The sequence below is a fragment of the Pollicipes pollicipes genome, unplaced genomic scaffold (assembly GCF_011947565.3).
Source record: "Pollicipes pollicipes isolate AB1234 unplaced genomic scaffold, Ppol_2.1 Scaffold_4740;HRSCAF=5597_pilon_pilon_pilon, whole genome shotgun sequence".
Taxonomy (NCBI): domain Eukaryota; kingdom Metazoa; phylum Arthropoda; class Thecostraca; order Pollicipedomorpha; family Pollicipedidae; genus Pollicipes; species Pollicipes pollicipes.
In genome coordinates, this window is record NW_023596545.1 from 17,602,017 (window position 1) to 17,621,548 (window position 19,532).

At 49.2% G+C, this 19,532-nt stretch overlaps 1 protein-coding gene across 1 annotated transcript in view; it reads left to right on the forward strand.

The window, feature by feature from the left end:
* Positions 1-1,375: 1,375 nt before the first annotated feature.
* Positions 1,376-19,532, forward strand: part of LOC119098636 (neurofilament heavy polypeptide) — a gene marked incomplete in the record, with an annotated part of 20,814 nt that continues 2,657 nt past the window's right edge. Inside the window, 7 exon segments of the mRNA XM_037221607.1 lie at positions 1,376-1,760; positions 14,067-14,492; positions 14,707-14,927; positions 15,655-15,810; positions 16,185-16,366; positions 16,813-16,930; positions 17,281-17,384. Of these exon segments, the coding sequence (XP_037077502.1) occupies positions 1,759-1,760; positions 14,067-14,492; positions 14,707-14,927; positions 15,655-15,810; positions 16,185-16,366; positions 16,813-16,930; positions 17,281-17,384 (1,209 nt within the window).

Consider the following 19,532-nt stretch of genomic DNA (forward strand, 5'->3'; position numbering starts at 1 on the left):
TCCTGACCGCAGCTCGTCCGGGGCGCCGGTGCCGGCCGGTCCTGACCGCAGCTCGTCCCGGGCGCCATACAGCGCCGAGAGAATAACCGCTCTGCCGGCCCTGCGCAGCTGGCTAGCCGCTGACTGGCAAGCTGGGCCACACCAGCGCTGCGAGAGACGATAGGGGGGGGGGGGGGGGAGGGGAGGGTTGGAAGGGAAGTGCGTCATCTTGGAGCGGATGCGTGCGGGCGCCACGGAACAGGGACGCAAGAGCGATGTCGCGGAGTCGGGAGCAAAGTGGCCAACGAGTGATGTCTGTCGGGGTGAAAAAGTAACAGCTTGCTGCCATACGCACTTCAGATTTTCCAGTTGATTTTAACATTAACTTGCTGGATAAATTTCAGAAGCATCCACCGTTGCTGGCGAATTTGGGTGACTTGTTTTAAGCGCATTAATGTGTCTAACATCTATATAGTACACGTAGACTGAATGTTAAGGCCGATAAGCCACCTATCCGGTATAATGCAAATAGCTTTAAAGCAGGCTTGCGTTTTATATAAAAAACATTTTATATTTTAGAGACATCTGCCAGTATAGTGTTCCGACGTCCGTGCCTGTCAGCAGGCCAGATTATTGAGAAATAACGTAGGTCCCCGCTAAGCTCACAGTTGGCAGTGAACGTGAGAGCCTCTCAGTGTCCTTAACGAAGGTCCTCGCTAGCTCACGTTGGCAGTGAATGTGAAAGCCTTCAGTGTCCTTAACGAAGGTCCTCGCTAAGCTCACAGTTGGCAGTGAATGTGAGAGCATTTCAGTGTCCTTAACGAATCACTGACTTCCAGAACTTCTACATACCATGCGCTGACTTCCAGAACGAATGTGGAGCGTTCCATTTCGACCCTTACACCTAGTTTCCAAGCACTTGAAACGTTATTAACCAGCGACGCGTGGCCAAACTGCTGATCATTTTCATTGTCAATGTGCCTTATTTCGAGGCGTGTGGCTGCGAGGTCGAGCAGAGTGCGATGGCACAGGTCCAGAACAGCGACCGCCTCCGGCGCCGCCGCCCGCTCGGCCCAAACGAGCCGTGACGTCAGCGAGCCTAATTTTAGAGACAGCAATCCACCGCCACTTTGACCAGGTGACCCCGGTCGCAGCGGCATTGCACCGTTCTCGGTGCTTTCCCGGTGCGAGCCACTGGCCACAGTCGACGTCAGCTCCTGATTGTGCCTCAGGCCACCGCCGTCGCGCCGTTCGGTCTCCGACGTCGCGGCGGCGCGCGGAGTCGTGCCGTCGTCCGACCGGCGCGCGGCCCGGAGCCAAAGCAAGCGGCGCCGGCTGCCAGCGGGGCCTCGGCGGGTCCAGGCGCCGCCTCGCCTCGCCCTCCAGTGGAGTCCGGCCGAGCGCCGCGTCGCTGGTGCCGAGCAACGAGTGAACCGAGCCGAGTCGCCGTAGGGAGCTGAAGCCGAGCATCGGAGGGAGCTGGAGCTGAGCTGCCGGAGGGAGCTGGAGCTGAGCGGCCGAAGGGAGCTGGGGCTGAGCTGCCGGAGACCAGCTAGAGTTGAGCCGCCGGAGGGAGCTGGAGCTGAGCTGCCGGAGGGAGCTGGGACTGGGCCTCTGGAGACTAGCTGGAGCCAAGCCATCAGGGGGCGGCCAGAGCTGAGCAGCCGGAGGGGAGCCACACGGCTGACGGCCGCCTGAGGGCAGCGCCTCGACAGCGGGGCTGCGGGCGGTACCGGACGAGCCCAACAGCACGAGAGGCGCCCGCGGTCACGTCCGGTCATGTATGTAAGCCGTGCCCACCGGCAGCAGCTGCCACGCCAGCTCTAACTTTTTGTCCGAGAGGAATCGACCGACGACGACTTTTCAGCGGCTACAGCGCTCGTAGCAAATAACGCCTGTAAGCAACACGTTTTGGCCCGGACTAGCCGTTTTACCTGTGATTTCATGCAGCTTTGATTTGTGCTTGTGGCACGTTACCTGGTATTTTGAAATTTACGTGCCCGCATATTGTTTTATTAATCGTTTTCATTTACAAGCTGGCTCATTTTTTTATATCGCAGGGAACCAGAAGTCAATTTCACAAAGCACAAAAGCAAACTTTATTAGCTGTGAATCTCACCGTAAGGGCAACCGGGCCAAGAACTTGACGGTTCCGTCAGTTAGTCAGTTTTGTCTTTGTCCTGAGAACAGACAAAGCGAGAAAAAATGACCTGTTTCTGGTACATATGCTGTAGGATTAGATATGCATATGTTATAGTTGTCACAGCTGGCTTTATGCTTTGTGAAAATGGCTTAATCTTTGTGAAAAGTTCTTAGCGTTAACACTAACAGGGCGTAATTAATTTCTCAGCTCTAAATCAAGGTGCTGTAAACCATTACGGTTATGCTCACGTTCTCGGTCGCCTTCTGGCAAGCGCAACCATTGGGCCTAAAGTAACCCGAATCATCATGATCGTGCATGCCTTGGTGCCTAGACCCACAACATTAGCAGGAGTTGCTAGTTGAAAGGCAATACGTCCAACATTTGGGGCATATCCAAGGGGGTTTGTTCGTTGATCGCACATGATTCAAGAAAGCTGTTTTTCGCGCGTTGAATAATCTGAGATTTACAGGTCTTCCTGTTCAGAGCACGAAATAAGCAGATTATAAAAGAAGAAGCCCGTTCAGCCCAGAACATGAACAGGGGCTTTTAGTAACAGACCGCCCGATCTCCAAAGCCCGTAATCGATGACTCATGATGATAACCTTCCATGGTAAATGAAAGTGATCCACATGTTGGGTTATCTGTTGTGCGTTCGTTAGTCTTGCACCGCGTGGGCTAAGTATACCTACCAACTGTCGAGATATAGTTCGTCAGTTGCCGCCACATGGGACAACTGCTTCCGCTGGCAGCATTTTTAAGCTTGCCATGCTGTTCTGAATGATCTTGAACTGAACTTGACCTTGACTTGACTGAAAGTCAGGACCAAGGATTACCACTGTCTCATATCATGACCAGTTTCTGATGTAGCAGTTAATAGCTTGTTGTTTGTTGTTAACGTTCACGCGGTAATGGCCGGCCAATCCGGCAAGGATTGGTCTTCGCCGGGCTGGCGTACACCATACGGTTTTACCGCCTGTTCCAAACCACTCAGTGCATCGAAATTAAATTTTGGCGAGTTTGTGTCTGTCCGGCACTGGTTGCAACTGACCTGCAACTTTACATGTCCGATCACGCCAGGTCACTGACCCATGCCTAGGCTCACACACCTGTAGGGGGCGAAAATATAGAGAAAGACCTTGCTATGGACGCATTCTTAATGCGCGATGAGCCAGATCTTTTAGAATATTTTTGAAGATCTGGAGTGGTTGTGCAATGAACGTTGTCAAGGCTCAGGAATGTGTGAAAGCTAGTTGACGTCGTGGCCACATCAGGTCAAGTCATGAGAGCTACACGAAAGTGGTGGGTGGGCTGGTGGGCTTGTTTTAGAAGGCATAAACACCGTTGTTGTCTCAGAATTGCATGTGTTAGTCGCCCAAAGTCAAGCGATATCCTGACTTGATTTCATACGGATTCATTTGGGACGTAAGAAAATGATGGCCCTAATTTCCTGAAACCAGGATTGCGTTCACTGCCTCAAATACACACATAAGACCAAACAGGAATTTTGCGTTTTGTTTGATATGATCTAGCAGTTCAGTCATGCATGCCATATAACCTAATAGTTAAAATGACCGAGTCGAACGTCTGCATCAAGACGCGGCGCTGCCACCCCGTTCTGGAGTGGTTGCACGGGAAGATCGGGGTGGTACCGGCAGAGGACGTGTGCCCAACGCTCCTGAAGGCGGGCAAACCGGCAAGTTGACGCGAGTTGACACTGCTGCTTGTTTTTAACCGTGACGCGTGCGGTGACGCGCAGATGCGGTATTTCCGTTAGATTTGTGATGATGTCTTTCATGCATACATAAGTGAGTTTGTCATGCACTGACATCTACGCAGAAGTAGTCTTAGAATATTTCATTTGACGGGATACGTAGCACGGACACTTTCACGCACAAGCGTTTAAAAAAGAGAGTAAATTGCCTCAAGTACTTGGTTATCGATGGAATAAGTCTGCTTTGAATAAATACAACATGCACTTACCGAAAGCATGAGAACTATTTCTGCGCTGCCGAACACAGGTATCTGCCCCAAAACGTTTCAGTGATTGCGTTCTCGAAAATGAAACAGCATCATTCGGTTACAACCAAGAACGCGTGCATACGAAATCTATATTACGCACCAAAAGCACATGAAATCTACGTCAACCGGAAAATTCTGCTGGTTTCCTGCTGGTTAAGTTTCCCTCGTGTGTTGCGTTCTGATGTACAAAATAATGACTACACGAGGAGCTGTATTGTCATTTTCCGAACCGACTGCGAGGATTTTTACTCGAATTCTTATCCTCCGCACCCTTCCGTCTTTTACTCCCATATTAACTTCACTGCCTCATGCGATGTTTGGATGATGATGTCATGTCATTGCGGTATTCAACAGAATGATATGGGTTACCGTCGTGTTTGATCACTCAGCACATGGTGACAAAAGCAGACGTGTTTTCTTGTCACGATATGACTGGGGTTAGTTGTCACGGCATGACATTCTCTGGCACGCCACTGTGTTTTTAACACTTTTGGCTCCTGAAAGGACAAGGCCCCAGAACGTGCATTCGTAGCAAACAACAGATATCTGGTACGTGGATGGAGAGATCATAAGTTACTGTATTAATTGAATGGTAGGCACCGCACATGATTGCTATACACGCAAGGGCACCGGCAGAAGTTCAGACATGGGCAGCGAGTTCCTACAATTTTTTGGCACGTAGTCCCACTTCTGTTAGCAGTAGCCCGCGCTGCGGAGAAACTGCAAGCTTCACAACGTTAATGGGTACAGTGCCAGACGGATCAATGGCCTGTCACTGTTGCTTTACCGCGGCGCCGAGAACTATCTCAGCCGCAAACCAGGCGCCGAGGGCCGTCTCAGCCGCAAACCGTGCAAATACGCTCGGCTATCATCTAATCCCGTCATCAACTTACTGTTGCTGGACACGACGCCTCACTGCCCATGGTATTTGATGTGATTTACATCCAAAATGATATCGCTGCTCATCGGACTGCAGAAGTATGTATTTCGTTGCAACGCTGAAAAAGCTGCGCTCAAACAGACGGGAGATGGGTGACGACAGGGTGAGCAGGGAGATAGGAGAGGGGTGATGAGTTAAGTACCATAAGCCCACGCGCCTTAGCTGCGTCTCTGGATGTATGTAGTGCACTTGTTGCTTTAAACTACTGAACGTTTCTATCACTTCTTAAGTAATTGAAGACGTAACTATATGCATCGCGAACAATGATTTTAAATGCATGCTTGTGTTCAGTTTGTTGCTTTCTGAAAATACCAACAGCTATGACCATGTATTTTGCAAAGATGGCTTGGTTGAACGCTGTTTGGTTTTAGCGAATCTTTGACTTTTTGTACCTTGACAGTCTCCGAAGTTAACGCTTGTCCATCATCCTGTCAATCGGGACCAGTTAAATTCCGTTTTGCTCACGTCACTCACACCGTTCACTTAGCCTTTTTGCGTTGGCTCTCTTAGCCGGGTACGACCAGCGAAGGACCCGTCGGGAATGCGTTACCATGGTTACTGTCGTGTGTTTTGCGAGTCCTCCATGAACGCGCCAGTGCGGTAACTGCGGGGCTCGATCGTGCCCTACAGCGCCACCTATATCGGGTTTATTCTCGTGCCGCGCTGGCGTGGACCTTTCAGCCTGTGCTGGAACCGAGCCAGGTGAGCGGGCAAAATGAAAACACTGCCAGCAGTAAACAGGACTATTCTGGTTTAAGCCCCTGTTCGACCGGATATCGTGTAAACGTGTATGGACCTTAAGCCGAAAGTCGCGCGGGTCGCGATCCACGCGTCACACGAATGCGATCAAACAGGGCAGCTGGGGTCATGCTTCAAGAGCAGCGTTGCAGAATATCTGCCGATCGTCAGGCTATATGACACACCACCTCCCACACATGTGAGCGTCGCTGTAAATGTTGAAACCAAAAAGATAGGTAACTTATGCAGATAATTAAACATGAGTACTTCACGACGCAAAACGATAATACACTTCACCTGTCCTCATTGTAGTGCTCTTAAGAACTGTTACGTCAAAATGACTAACAGTTGTGTTGGCGAAATTACAAAGTCCCGTATAAGGAAGCTGCTGAATTTAACCCCGGTAGCTTATCAGATGATTTCTTCAATTTCACTCTATGGGTCTCTGTGCAACAAAAATTAAAAAAGTCAGGATCTGTTTTTCATGTAATGCTGCAGCGACCCACTTTCTTTACCCCATGCTTCAGTTGTTCTTTTTCAAGCAATTTCGAAAACGTGACGATTATTAAATGAAAAACACATCCCATCATGCCGCAGATTTCCACTTTGAGCCAATTAAAGTGCATGTCAGCGCGAATGACCAGCATCATGTTTGTATTAGTTAACGAGTCATTATGTCGCATACTCGTATACGTAATGTATTGCTGTGGCCACTGTATGTCGACAACACTCAGCCAACTACCCTATTGTGATTCGCGGGATCAGTATTGCATCATGAGAAATTAAAATATTCAGAAATGACCCCCACAAAATCCAAATAAGCTTGAACATCATCTTACTATCAGGTGTACACGTGCAGGATACGACCTATATTCAATAACGTTTCAGGAGTTTGATGGCCATGGTCATGCTAGGCCATGGCCAGATTTCGAGCGCTTTAATGTTGCCCGTGTGTAAGTTACGACGGGTTCTATCCAAGATTTCATTGGTCTGGTGACTCGAAAAGCTACGTAGATATCTTAAGAGTATACACTTCGAGCCTACTGGCAGGGACCTGATGAGTCATTCAGGACACACTACTGACCAGTTAGTCGGCTGGTGGGCACAACATTGCTCAGCTGGCCGGCTGCACAACTACTGCTGTCATCGTCAGGGACAACCCGCTTCTCTAGGCAATCTAGCCGATATGATCGCTTCTCATGGGTAACACTCTCAGACATGACGACCAGCCCTCAAAGGTAGCTGCAATCTCTGTAAAATATTTTGTGAAATGTTAAAGCATCACACTTAAACTTACCGTGCCTAGACTTAGTTAATTTTAGTACAATCCCCCCCCCCCTCCCATCCCCAACTCACCCACTCACCCATCTCGTTCCCTCATCCCTGTATACAGGTCAGTATTCATGTGGGCTCTCGTGAGCTTTTGATGACTTACCTTCGTAAGGAAGATGTACTTTTAAACTGGGTTTTGGCCATTTTTGCTTTCCACTCTACTCTATATGTTTAGTTGACCTGTCAATTCTAGCCTTCGTTGGCCTCATTATGAGCGAGACCACAGGCCGAGAGTCTTGATATCACCTGGCCGGAGGTTTTGTAGCCTCAGTGGCCTGGCTCGGCCGGACCGGCCGTAGTTAGTGGCCTGGCCTCGCCAGACCGGCCGTAGTTAGTGGTCTGGCTCGGCCGGACCGGCCGTAGTTAGTGGCCTGGCCTCGCCAGACCGGCCGTAGCCTCAGTGGCCTGGCCCGGCCAAACCGATCACCAGGAAGTTGTCAGCTACAAGTAACACAATGCTGTAGCGGCTGTGGCATAATAATTGCGAGGCCCTTAAATGTAGGCTGTTTCGTCAGGAGGCACATTTCTGCGATGTTCTAGCACCTGCGCCATTTCACCTCCCCATGCGGCTAACACCGAAGCTGTAAGATATTCCGATTTGCGAACAGGTGGAACTGGCTGCACAGTAAAGGAGAATGCCCGTTCCCATGGCTCAGTTGGTCAACGTGGCTGCCTTCTGATCCACCCACCCGTGGCGGGGTGAATTCGAGTAGCTTTAAGCGCTCGCTATCTGCCCTTGACAGGCATGGTCTGCGGACGGTGACAGCAGCCGCGATAAAGGTCAGATGACGTCAGAGGGTGGAAAAGACCGTGCCGAACATTGTGGCACGTTGAGCTTTCGCCACCAAATTCTGCCGTTGACCTGAAATTGTGCGATTGGATGGTAGGGATCAAGGCTCACACAACAAGTACTGCACGGTGTCAGCTCTGATCCGAAAAATTCATCCATACAAAAGATTCGGATTAGATCTAAAAAACGCACAGTCTACTTATAATTGTGCCGCCACAACACGAACTTATCCACAAAAGCGGCAGAAATAAGCCGAGAATGAGGCTGACGTCATTATTCCAGAAATCAGTTTTCAATATGACAGGCTGCATCTTTAACCAAACCAGATCAGACCGTGACGGCTAGGCGCATGGCTCATGGGTTCATTGAGGCCCGTATTGACCAAAACAAGTAGCGTTTTCCCATTACGTTTGTCACAATAAGCGTAAATACCTCAAATGATTCCAGCCTTATCGACAAGATTGTCTCGTGCAAGGCTGATAGGTCAAAAGTTGCTAATTTTCCGGTAGTTGGTGTAGTTAAGTCTGTGCACGAAAGCTGGACATAGGTGTTGCGGGTAAAATCATCAAGGGAAAAGTTGTCCGGCATCAACAAGCATACATTATTGGCGTGGATGCCCACAGGCGACCGAATTGATTCGGCCCTGTAAAAGAATCATCCAAAGATAATATCAGTCGCACCTTTTATCATCATACTCATTGTTCACCGAAAATGACATATTACTGGTTTCATGCAACGTTAAGTCTAGTCGCGTGGTCAAGCTTCTTCTCTTTTATGTATCATCTGATATGGATGCATAATAACATGCAAAGTTTTCACAGCGAACTAAAAAAGAAAGGAGTACATCACTCGAATATCAGCAAAACCAGCACCCGAAATAAAATAAACTAACGTCCATAAGTCCTGCGGCGACACATAATGACGTAGTTATTGCCACGTGGTGATTGTTTTCTGGATAACTAGCCTTTTTCGCCGATCTGCAGTTTGATCGAGGGGCATTGCGCAAAACATCATTCAGTAAAACGGTGGTAGCCATATTATTTGTCAAGGTTGTGGCATCATTATGGCACGATCACTGATGAACGCGCACAAATTTATTGCGAGAACTTGTCTTAGGTGATCCTTAAACATGCTTGAAAACATGGTTGAATACCCCTTGCTCGGGAGGGGGGGCCGATTTGACCCCCTGAATTATAAAAAAATATTGAGCTAGAAATATCGAATTCACAGAGTGAGTTAACCGATATATGACGTCACTTGTATCAACATTTGAGGTTCCTAGGTTGTGACCAATTTGTAAAATAAGGTCACACAAGGTTAAAACCCAGATAAGTGTCCAAGGTGCCCCCAGACCTCTCCATGCAAACACGGTAAACCTAGATACCTGTTTTAAGCAAAAGGTGACTGGCGTTTATCTGAGGCCTACTGAGCTGGTTTGAGCTTTTGAAGGTTATGGTGACCAGATTCATACAAGACTGCTTTGATATTTGCATCCGAATAAGCGTCTAGGACCACGCTAGACGGTATGCATCTAAAAACAAATGTTGACCTGGGTTGTTTCAAAATAGTGGCCTATTCTGACCTTTCAAAAAGGTCCATGGAAGATACCTGACATAGTCCCTTTTGTTGAAAGATTTAAAATGAGCACCAGAAACTGCTCCACACATCAAGCTCTGGAGTAAAAAAGAAGATTAGGTTTGACATCGGTCTGAACTTTATACCTGACCCTAGGTCAATGGAAATTGATGTAATAATAAATTCAATTGTTGAATTGCTTAAGCAACTATCTCAGAGATGCATGGCTTCGTACAACACCCCATTGTCGCATCACGTTAAAAGATTTCCTCAAAAGATCCTTAGCTGACAGCCATGGTCTGACGTTAGCCTGTCGCAGGTCAGCGACCTTACAAGGCATATCTAAATGCTTAATGATAAACTGTCGCTATTCAGTTACCTACAGCTAGGCAAAATTTGCCGCAGGTACCCCACGCCGGTCGAAAATCATTATGGAAAGACGTTCGATGTGGAGGGAGGGGAATTGGCCCCCAGCCAAACGCGTGTAAAGCCAATTACAAGTTTTAACTTACTTTATCAGTGTTGCTGTTTGTATAACAGGCACGATCTCGCGGAAAATTCCCGACAAAGATCTCACGAGTAAGGTTACCATTGACGCAGCTGACTAAGTTAGATAAGGTAACTGTAATAGCCTTATTCCTCGGAGAAAAACCAGGAGAATGAAGACAAATGTATTTATATTTCGGCAACATGTCATTATAGAAACAAATAGCAGAAGTGAATTCAATATTACCGCCAACGATCCTACTCGATTTTTTAGATTTCTTAACGGTGAGCCACTGCTTTTACAGCACAGCAGCATTCAAAGGACTGATCGAGGAGCAATTGCTAGTCATTTCTATGATACAACGCATATATAACAATAACAATGCACGAAATTACGTGCACATGCAAACGAATTCAAGTAAACAGCGATCACGCATCACGCTTCATTCAAATATGCCAGCAAGTTGAAGTAAACAGGCAGCACACATGACATTGGTTACTGTGTGATATGTGACGTATCTCACATCACACTGTCTGTTTGCTTCAACTCACTTGCGCGTTTGAATGAAGCATGATGCATGGTGCCTGTTTAGTTGAGTTTTTTTGCATGTTCGCGCACTTTTGCGCATTATAATTTTTAGATGTGTTATGTATCGTAGTAATGGCTGGCAATTGTTCCTTGTTTAATCCCCTGAATGTTGGTGTCCTATTATAACTGTTGCTCGCTGTTTCAAAACAAATCCCGACAAATCGAGTAGGATCATTGGCAGGCACTTCTGAATTCACTTCTCTGATTTGTTTCGATAAAGGCGTGGTGCCGAAATATCCACGCATCTACATATCCATTCTCCTGGTTTTTCTCCGAGGAATAAGGCTATTATTAGTTGTCTTATCTATGTGAATAATGTTCCTCGCAAATGCATTTAACAAATTACAAGTCATTTATTTCTTGATTTTACTTCAGAGACGGGCGGGATATGCTTCTATCAACATTTCCATCTCATAGTTTAATTGATATCTAACCTGAATTGCTGACTTTATTTGATAGTTGAAGTGGACTGGCACGCAAAGCCCGTACATTACGTGGCCACCTAAAACTTAGACCAATCTGCTTGGAAGGTCTGCTGCACGGACTGCAGCTAATGCATTGCAAATAATACAAAATTGCCTATTTTCACTAATCAAAATGATTCGGACAACCCTTTGAAAACAATGTGATAACTTCGTTCCATGGTATAGCAAGAAGTGGAAACGTTTGAGACATATATTGAAAGGTTACGTAGCCCTTACCAGACCGTTAGAAATGTTACCTCCCCGCAAATCCACAAGAGCGACGAACTCCGTCGCACCGTCTGTTACACAGCACATATGCCACCTTCCTTCGCACATCGCATGGTAATGAGCTATCGCCGCGAAACATGGCTCAATGGTAGTGTTAGGACTGCCGTGCAGTTCACTATACTGTTTGCGCACCAGGCCTTTCAGAAGTGCGAGCCGTCTATCCCCTCCTTCCTCCCCTCGGCGTCCGCTGCATGCGCTCGGTGGTCTACCTCCGACCACAACCGGCGAGGTCCGTAGAGCGCGGGTGTGACAGATGGCGCCACTGCGCCGGCTGGCGGCCGGCCCGGCTGCTCTGGCCAGCTGCTGCGGGCCGGGTGACTCAGGCGCGCGCCACCGACCGCTAGCTGATGTCACCGCTAGATGAGGCCCTCCTGCACGTCACGACCGCTCCGCGCCCAAATCGCCCCTGCTGGCACCCGTCCCCCACCGGACGGGAACACGGTGCTGAGGTCAAGGTGTCCCAACTCTGGCCCGGCAACTTCTCCTCACCCTAACCCTGAAGACGTCAAACGCTGTGGTTGCTCAAATGCGCCGCAAGCCCCGTCATCCGAAACATTGCGTGTTCCAGCTATCGCAAGTTCGGGTGTTCGGACGGTTTCGACGGCAGGTGACGTTACAGCGGCGCTACAGCACCCCTTTTCGCCAGCGGCCGCTGGTCAGGGCGGCTCAGTATGAAGTGGTGCACTAGCATCTATAGCCGGGGGCCACAGGCCTGCAAATCCATCTTGTTCCCTCGCTATCATACTGCGAGCCAGCCCTCTAGACCCTAAAGCGAGTGGGAGCTTCCCAGCGACGAATATGGAAAACTTGCGATTAGTGTCACCCCCCGTGGTGAATGTAATGGACTAGATAACAGTCTCACTGAAGCCAGAAGGACTACCTAAACAGTGACGACTTTCCAAGTGCATATGTCGAAATTCATTGTGCAGCGTGCGAAGAATTTAGTTTGAATTTAAGGAACAGAAAACCGACAAAAGTTGTACACAGCAAGAACTTCCTTGGAGCATCATAACAAACATTCATCCAATGACTAGCTGGTAGCTAATCATTGGATGAATGCTGGTTATAAGTTGGTAGCTAAACTGTTCCACAGAACAACAGTTTAGTAGAGGATTTGAGCGACGCGATGCACTCTTCTCAACTATCTCGGCGAAGCCTTAGAGCCGCTGACATAACCGGTATTGGTGTCCTGTACCCGGACCAAGATTGCCATTAGTCTGAACATACAGTGTTATGGACCCTCATAAAGAAATCAATCGAAGGAGAAATTGACCAGATTGGTACTCCAACAGTGGCTTTGAATTTTACAGCACAAATTCCTCCCAAAACGTTAATATTACGGGGTCAAAAATATTTCATAATGACCTTGAACTGGCCTTCGCAAACGAATAAAGGTGAATGAAAATAAGTTGTTATCTTAATCCAATTGCCTAATAATCTAAAAACGTGGATGGCATCTTGAAACACTAAATTACCACGTCAACGTGACATAATTCTTAAAATGTGTCATTGCTGACATTCCGGGACTGATTTTGATCTGCCGCAAGCCGCCGACCTTGAGAGGTATATATTTTTTTACCAAACGATCGACTATTCAGTTTTCTATTGCTACGCAAAGCTTGACGCCCTACGGCGTGATATTTCCAGGTTGTTCTGGAAACACTTCTTGAGCGTCAAACTGTCCCCACATCCAAACGAGTGTAAAATTTAAAATTGTTCTTGCCGATTTTTTAAAAGATAGTCAACGGCAACTTAGCTGTACTTAGCAGTACTTGAGGTTTCCTGGTGCCACACCAGATTCGCACTGGAAACATTCACGCAATTGTCTAAAATACACAACGGTCACCTCGCTAGCCTCTCATGTACCAGAGAGGGAGCATGATGTTCAGCGTATCTAATGACTGAGGGAAGATGGAGAGGGAGAGCGTTGCTCTGAGGGGCGTCGTCTTGGAGTGAGAGAGCCGATACACTCAGCCGACGACTGGCATTCCTGCGCCTGGAGCCGCGCCCAGAATTGATCCGTGCTAACGGAAATCGCTAATGAGGTCCGCGCTGCAGAACACTGCCAAGGTTTCGGCAGAACCATCGTAAGGCGATACAGCCTCACAAAACTTCACAGGGCAAGATGGCCAAACAGATCGCAATCAGTGCCGATTTGTCGTGAGCATCGATGCAACAATACATTTTGTTGGGTGTGTGGTATATGCAAAAACCACCATTAATAACAGCGCATAAGGGTGATTCCTTATTGGATCGCAACGGACAGCATCCCATGTGGACAAAGTCAAGCCTGATTGCGCGATGATCACGTCATTCAAAACGTGCTGAAACGTAAGTTCTTGCGATTAACCATGAGCTCAAATAGCATCAGACACCTGAGGATAACACCAACTACGACGTAAAAAATTGAATGAAATATCTCAGCTGCCAAAGCTCCGAACTTCATGTCATTTCTTGACATGGTATCACATGGTTTCGTAACAATCCTTCCCTTCTGGAGCGTAGGACCAACGGTGAATGACCCGGGCGGTGGTGAGCTGTCCACGCATTTCGGTTCCACAGCATAAAGACGTGCGACCACCAATTTAAACTTCAAGCTCCCCTACAGTTCAGTGAGACCCAGGTCAGGTCAGGTCACAGTGCGCAGGGCAGCACGGTAACGATATTGGGCACACCATGCGGCACAGTGAGAAACCACTTCGACCATGTCCACTTGCCTTCAGGTCTTCAACAAATACCACCGACCGTGCTGCGGAGGCGGCGCAAGAGCCAAAGAAGCCCATCGAGAAGGTAGTCTTCGTGCGCTTCGAGATCAGCTCGGAAGAGGAGAGCACCGCCGAGAGTTCGGACGAGGACGAGGGGGCGATCCCGGCCGAGGAGCGATCACCCTCGCCGGCGCGGCCCAGCCCTCCGCGCGGCTCCGTCAGCCCGCGTCCCGGCGAGCGGCCGGCTGCGCCACGTCCGCCGCCAGCCATGCCGGTCGAGGCCGAGCAGGTGCCTTGGCGCAGGCCCAAGCTAAAGCGGGTTGAGCGCAAGGGCTCGGCCACTCCGCAGCCGCCGGCCGAGGCACCGCCGCCCTGGGCGGACGACGCCAAGAAGCGACTCGGCGATGTCCCGGTGCCGCTGCAGAAGCAGGCGGCGTCAGCCAGGTTCGTGATGAACTATGCCTCGAGAGCGTTTTAGATGGCCAGCCCGCTACGCAGGTGGCAGAACTTTATTGACAGGCGTGCTGATATCGTTCTAATCACATCGATCCATGATATTTGTGGAATGTTCGAATCACGCACGGTACCTGTTTTGGCGTCTTCGACGTCGTTGTCTGCAGCGCGCCTGAACGTTGCCGCTGGCTCGGTCTGTCCTCAGCAAGCCGGCTTGGGCCGGCAAGCAGATTGACGTGGACATGCTGGAGGACCTGGAGAAAAAGCACCAGGAGCGAATTCCGGCTACACCGGCCCAGCCGGACTGGACGGTGAAAAAGATGGACGCCGCTGCACTCGGCCGGCTGGAACGGGCCAACCGACTGGACAAGATGGCCAGCTTCGACAAGGCGCCGCCCGACTGGGCCGACAAGCGCAAGTCGCTCGGTGAGTACTGGGGACGCTGGGACCCGCTATCCCACGCTGGGACCGGTTGTCCCACGGGAGCCGCTGCACGAACGCCGGACGACGGATACTGTCGCGATGTAAACGGGATGCCGCACGTGATGTGGTAGGTGACCGGCGAATGTACGTCGTCTGCGTGTGGGGGAAAACGTGTCACGTAGAATGTGCAAGGTGCTGTCAGTAATCTTGTTCACAACGCACATGTTTTAGATGGCGATCCAGCTCCATTGAAAGTAAAAATTGATCATAGAACTAGTCACTTTAGTTGTGGAAGTTATGCCAAAGAGCTGACTGTACGCTACCGAAATCCAATTTCTCATCAAATGCTCGACACTTTCGTGTGAACGTTTCACAGTTAGCATAAAATGTATAGTTGGAGTTAAATGCCTTTATTTTGTTTAAGAGAAAACCATGCTCGTAGATTCAAACCCGCTACGAGCCCATCCCGTCCAGCTGCCACTCGCTTTGCCCACGTGGGCACCGTTGGTAACGTCGAGAGGTGCCAATGATTGAGCACAGACATGGCACTACTCTAGACAGATTATCGTGCTGAACGGCGCTTGAGTTAAGGAACGGCACTTATCATTACTACCAGCTTGTTAACGCTGTGGATGTTGGGTTGGCCCAAACGTAAAAACCTGTTAAGTACTTCGATTTAGCACCTGGTCCAACTAAGTGGAGTCAGAACGACGGACGGGGTATCTTGCAGACTTCAGCAAGCTGCAGGAGCTGGATGCGAAGGCAAAGGCAGAGCAGGTGGCGGAGCCGAAGCCGGTACCTTGGGAGGGAGTGCAGCTGGTGCCCCCTCCTCCGCCGCCACCACCACCACCGCCGCCAAGACCCCCGCCGCCACCGCCGCTGCCCGGTAAGCTCGTGCTGTCCTCCCGCATCCAGCCTCTTGTTAAACGAACCCTGATGTTCAGCAGCAAGAAGCGAGGGGTGGAATAGGAATGTAGTATAAGATCCCGCTGTGCTGAAAAACACCAAGAAGACGTCACTTGACTTTCTGCGCGGGAATCTATCCGCCAATAGCTTACAGCCCCCCCCCCACCCAAAAAAAAACTGGCGTAGGAAACCGTCAGGAGCTTGTTCAGCCGGCTTCAGCACAACCTAAGCACATGTCAAACATTCGGTTCAGTGTCATATGGGCTCCTTCTTTTAAACTTCTTAAGTCTCACTCGAAAGTTCGGTGAGCCAAACCTAATCATTGGCCGTGCATGATACATCTGTCGGCTTCAGGTAAACAGCCGATGTCGGAAGGGCAGAAACAGCGCCTGGAGAAGCTGAAGAAGACGCCACGCCGGCGCCCTGACTGGAGCACGATGATGAAGGAGATCGGTCAGCCTCGCAAGATGAAGCACGTCGAGTGTAATGATCGCAGTGCGCCCATCGTCAAGAACCTCAAACGGAAGGACAACGAGGTGTGGTTGCACGCATGCTGTCCAAATAAGTGAATGTAGATTTGAGGGGCAAGGTGTAGGTCCACGTTGAACTGAGCAAACACAGAATATAATCCACCGCACAATCTTGTTACATGATCAAATAACAGCTACTCGGTTGTCAATAGGCCATTGGGGCCAGTCTCTCCCCAGGTATCCCTTAACCACATGCTTTTCCCAGGCCTGCCACCAAAGAACGCCGACGGACCTGTTTCGGGTCATGCAGCGTCACAGCGCAAGCGCGCCCCGTGCCAAACTACCCTATACATGGTCAATGACCAGCCGACCCCCGCAAACGAGCTAACGAAATGAGCAACCCTTTTTGGGGGAGCGAAGCCATGTATCTACCGTTGCAGTACCCAGCAGTCTACTCACTTAACTATGGCAAGCGATAAGCGATGCCTTACCATGCTACACTACCATTTCAGTTTGTTTTTGAGTCGGAGAAGGAAGCTTCCGCCACAGCAAAACTACTTAATGAAATCCGAACCGGCGTCAAGCTGAAAAAAGTCAAGACTAAGGACAGGAGCAAGCCAATGCTGGAAGGTAGCAATCTACAGCGGAATGCTGGACTTTTATAGTGCTCTAAATCACATGCAGCGGAAAATTCTGCAAAGAACGAGCCTCTAGCATTCAGCCACGTGATTTGAGGCGCCCAGAACGGGATGTGGGTGAGGCCATACAGCAACAATGTTCCATGCTGCTGCGTAGATATCCGGATCGCCCCTCTGCCATACCTTCGGCAGTTTTTGTATTCATGTTGCCACAAAATACATGAGAATGTATAGCTCCCAGCACTCACGTCTTCTGCACAGCGTCCACACGCCACAGCCGTACTGTGAAGCGGCTGCAGCATCCGACGGTCCAGGCGCTGATTCTGTTTGCTTACATGGCAGGCCTGCGCAAGCTGAGGCGACAGAAGACGTCAGAGGCCTTCCTGAACCTGCCGCCCGAGGAGCTGATCGACTCTGAACCGGAGGAGCTGGATGACATCGATAAGGTCCGTTTTCAGGTGTCGGGAAAAGCGTCAGATACAATATCGATGCAACGGCGACCAAATGCTTTCGGTCCGAGAAAATCCGGAACATTCAAAACTTATTGACGTGCAGACGACTTCGCGGCAGAAACGTCATAGTGCTAAAACGTCACAGTGGAGCGCGCCCGGATTTCCGTAAAGAGCGGGTGGGGGCACCATTCAGCTTTCTTGCTAGGCTTGCCGGACGGCAAACGTGGTTTGTCAAAATCTGGTGTTATTTGCGGGCATTGTTTCTTGGCCAAAATATCTCTGATATCCCTCGCGGGGAAACGGAACGCATTGTTACCATGCATTGCAGCCGACAGTCTAGAAAGTTAACTTTGACCGCGCAGAAAAAGTGAGTTCTGTCCGAACGCCAGAGGTTGTCGATGAAGTCCTGGGAAGCGGCATGCTTCCGATTCAATCATCCGCGAAAGGCTGTCCGCCCCTTCCATTTAGCCTCTGTCAGCGTTTGGCGGCGGCGGTCTTGTGAGGAGTCTTAGACGCAGAAAATTCCAAGGCCTATCCGGCTGGTCTTGTACAGCTCACGAGCACGTCTCGGACGCAAAACGCCGGACAGAAGCTTTGGGAATCTGCAGGACCAAGGCTGCGAAATCTTGGACAGCTTGATGCGTTGAGCTTGTTTTGATCGGTCCAGAAACTTTGCTGTGCTAATACTGACCTGTTTTTTAAACAGGAAACGTTTCGGAAGTTCTTAGAACTGTTTGTCATGTCAGATTGCCTCGGATAAAGATGCTCATGCTTTCTCAAATCACGCCGTGTCAAATCAAGTGACTTGGTTTCTCAAAAAGATCTGACCACCCTGCATCTTTCAAGTGATCGACGATCCTCACTGGTGTGTTATGTATGAACAAACCAGAAAAAAGTTACTGTCAAATGCAGCCGGAAACTCGTCATTCATATAATGATGGCTGAAAGAAATAGCTGAAGTATAAAATTTTGTGAAAGAAGTAACTGCCGTAAAAATGTGTGGGTTGACCTACACTTAATGGTTCATGTTAAATTTCTCAACTAACTCTCAACTAAGGCCCCCCTCCGACTTCGTTTGGGAACTTCCCTTTTCCAGCCTTCTGCTGCTTCTGTCTATTAAAGCCCAAATGAACAAAGGCTCCTCTTATCTGAGTGGGACTGTCTTTCCACTTAGGTTTGGGGCTCACATCTATATGAGAAGAATAACTTCTCCTTCCCTTTTTTATTAGCAGTAAGCATGTACGTACTGCTGATTCCTCTACTTTATTCTGTTCAGTTTGTCTACTCCGCCTTACTCCTCCGATCTGCTGTTTCCTCTTCTCTTCTTTGTCTGGCTTTGGGGCGTCCCCTTTCGAGGCCCTGTGGGTAGCGCTCCAGCTTTGCGGAAACTGACAATTTTCGTTGCAACCTGAAGATAAATCGGAAACTTTGGGAAAAAAGTCCTTAAATTATAGCGTTTAGGGTGTCACTCATCTAGCTTTAGGGTACCCTTCCGCCTGGGTATTGGATATCCCCATGTTAAGCTTGGTGCAAGATGCCTTACAGGTAAGATTTTCTTGACCCCATCCTGCCGTTACCCATAGGACTGTACCCACACCCAGCAGTTGTCCATGTCATGTCCATCAGCTCTAACCACCCTATGTCTTACCTGTTCGCATTTTGTCCGGTACTCAATTATAGATTATGGAAGGAGTTTAAGAAAATTTACATATCAATATAGCCTGCTGTGTTGATTATCGCAAACTAAGTGTGAGTGGAACTCATTCTGACGAAGCGCGAGCAGTAACATTTTGTAATGCTTCTTAAAGTAGCATCGGACGTGTCGTAAACGTCTTACAGATATCCGTAATGATATCAGTAACTTTGCCCAAAATTTGTACCAGCCCAACCACATGCTCATTCCATACAAGGGCTCATAGGATTACACATCTAGTGAAATCCCTTACTTGGTACGTCCTTCTATCGCTGTTTGTCTTTTTCGGTTTGAGGGCTTACTCTACGCGGCCACTAGCGTGCTACTCTCTCTCTCTCTCTCTCTCCCTCTCTCTCTCTCTCTCTCTCCTCCTCTCTCTCTCCTCGTCTCTCTCTCTCATCTCCTCCTCTCGTCTCTCCATCTTCTCCTCATCTCGCCTGCTCACTCTC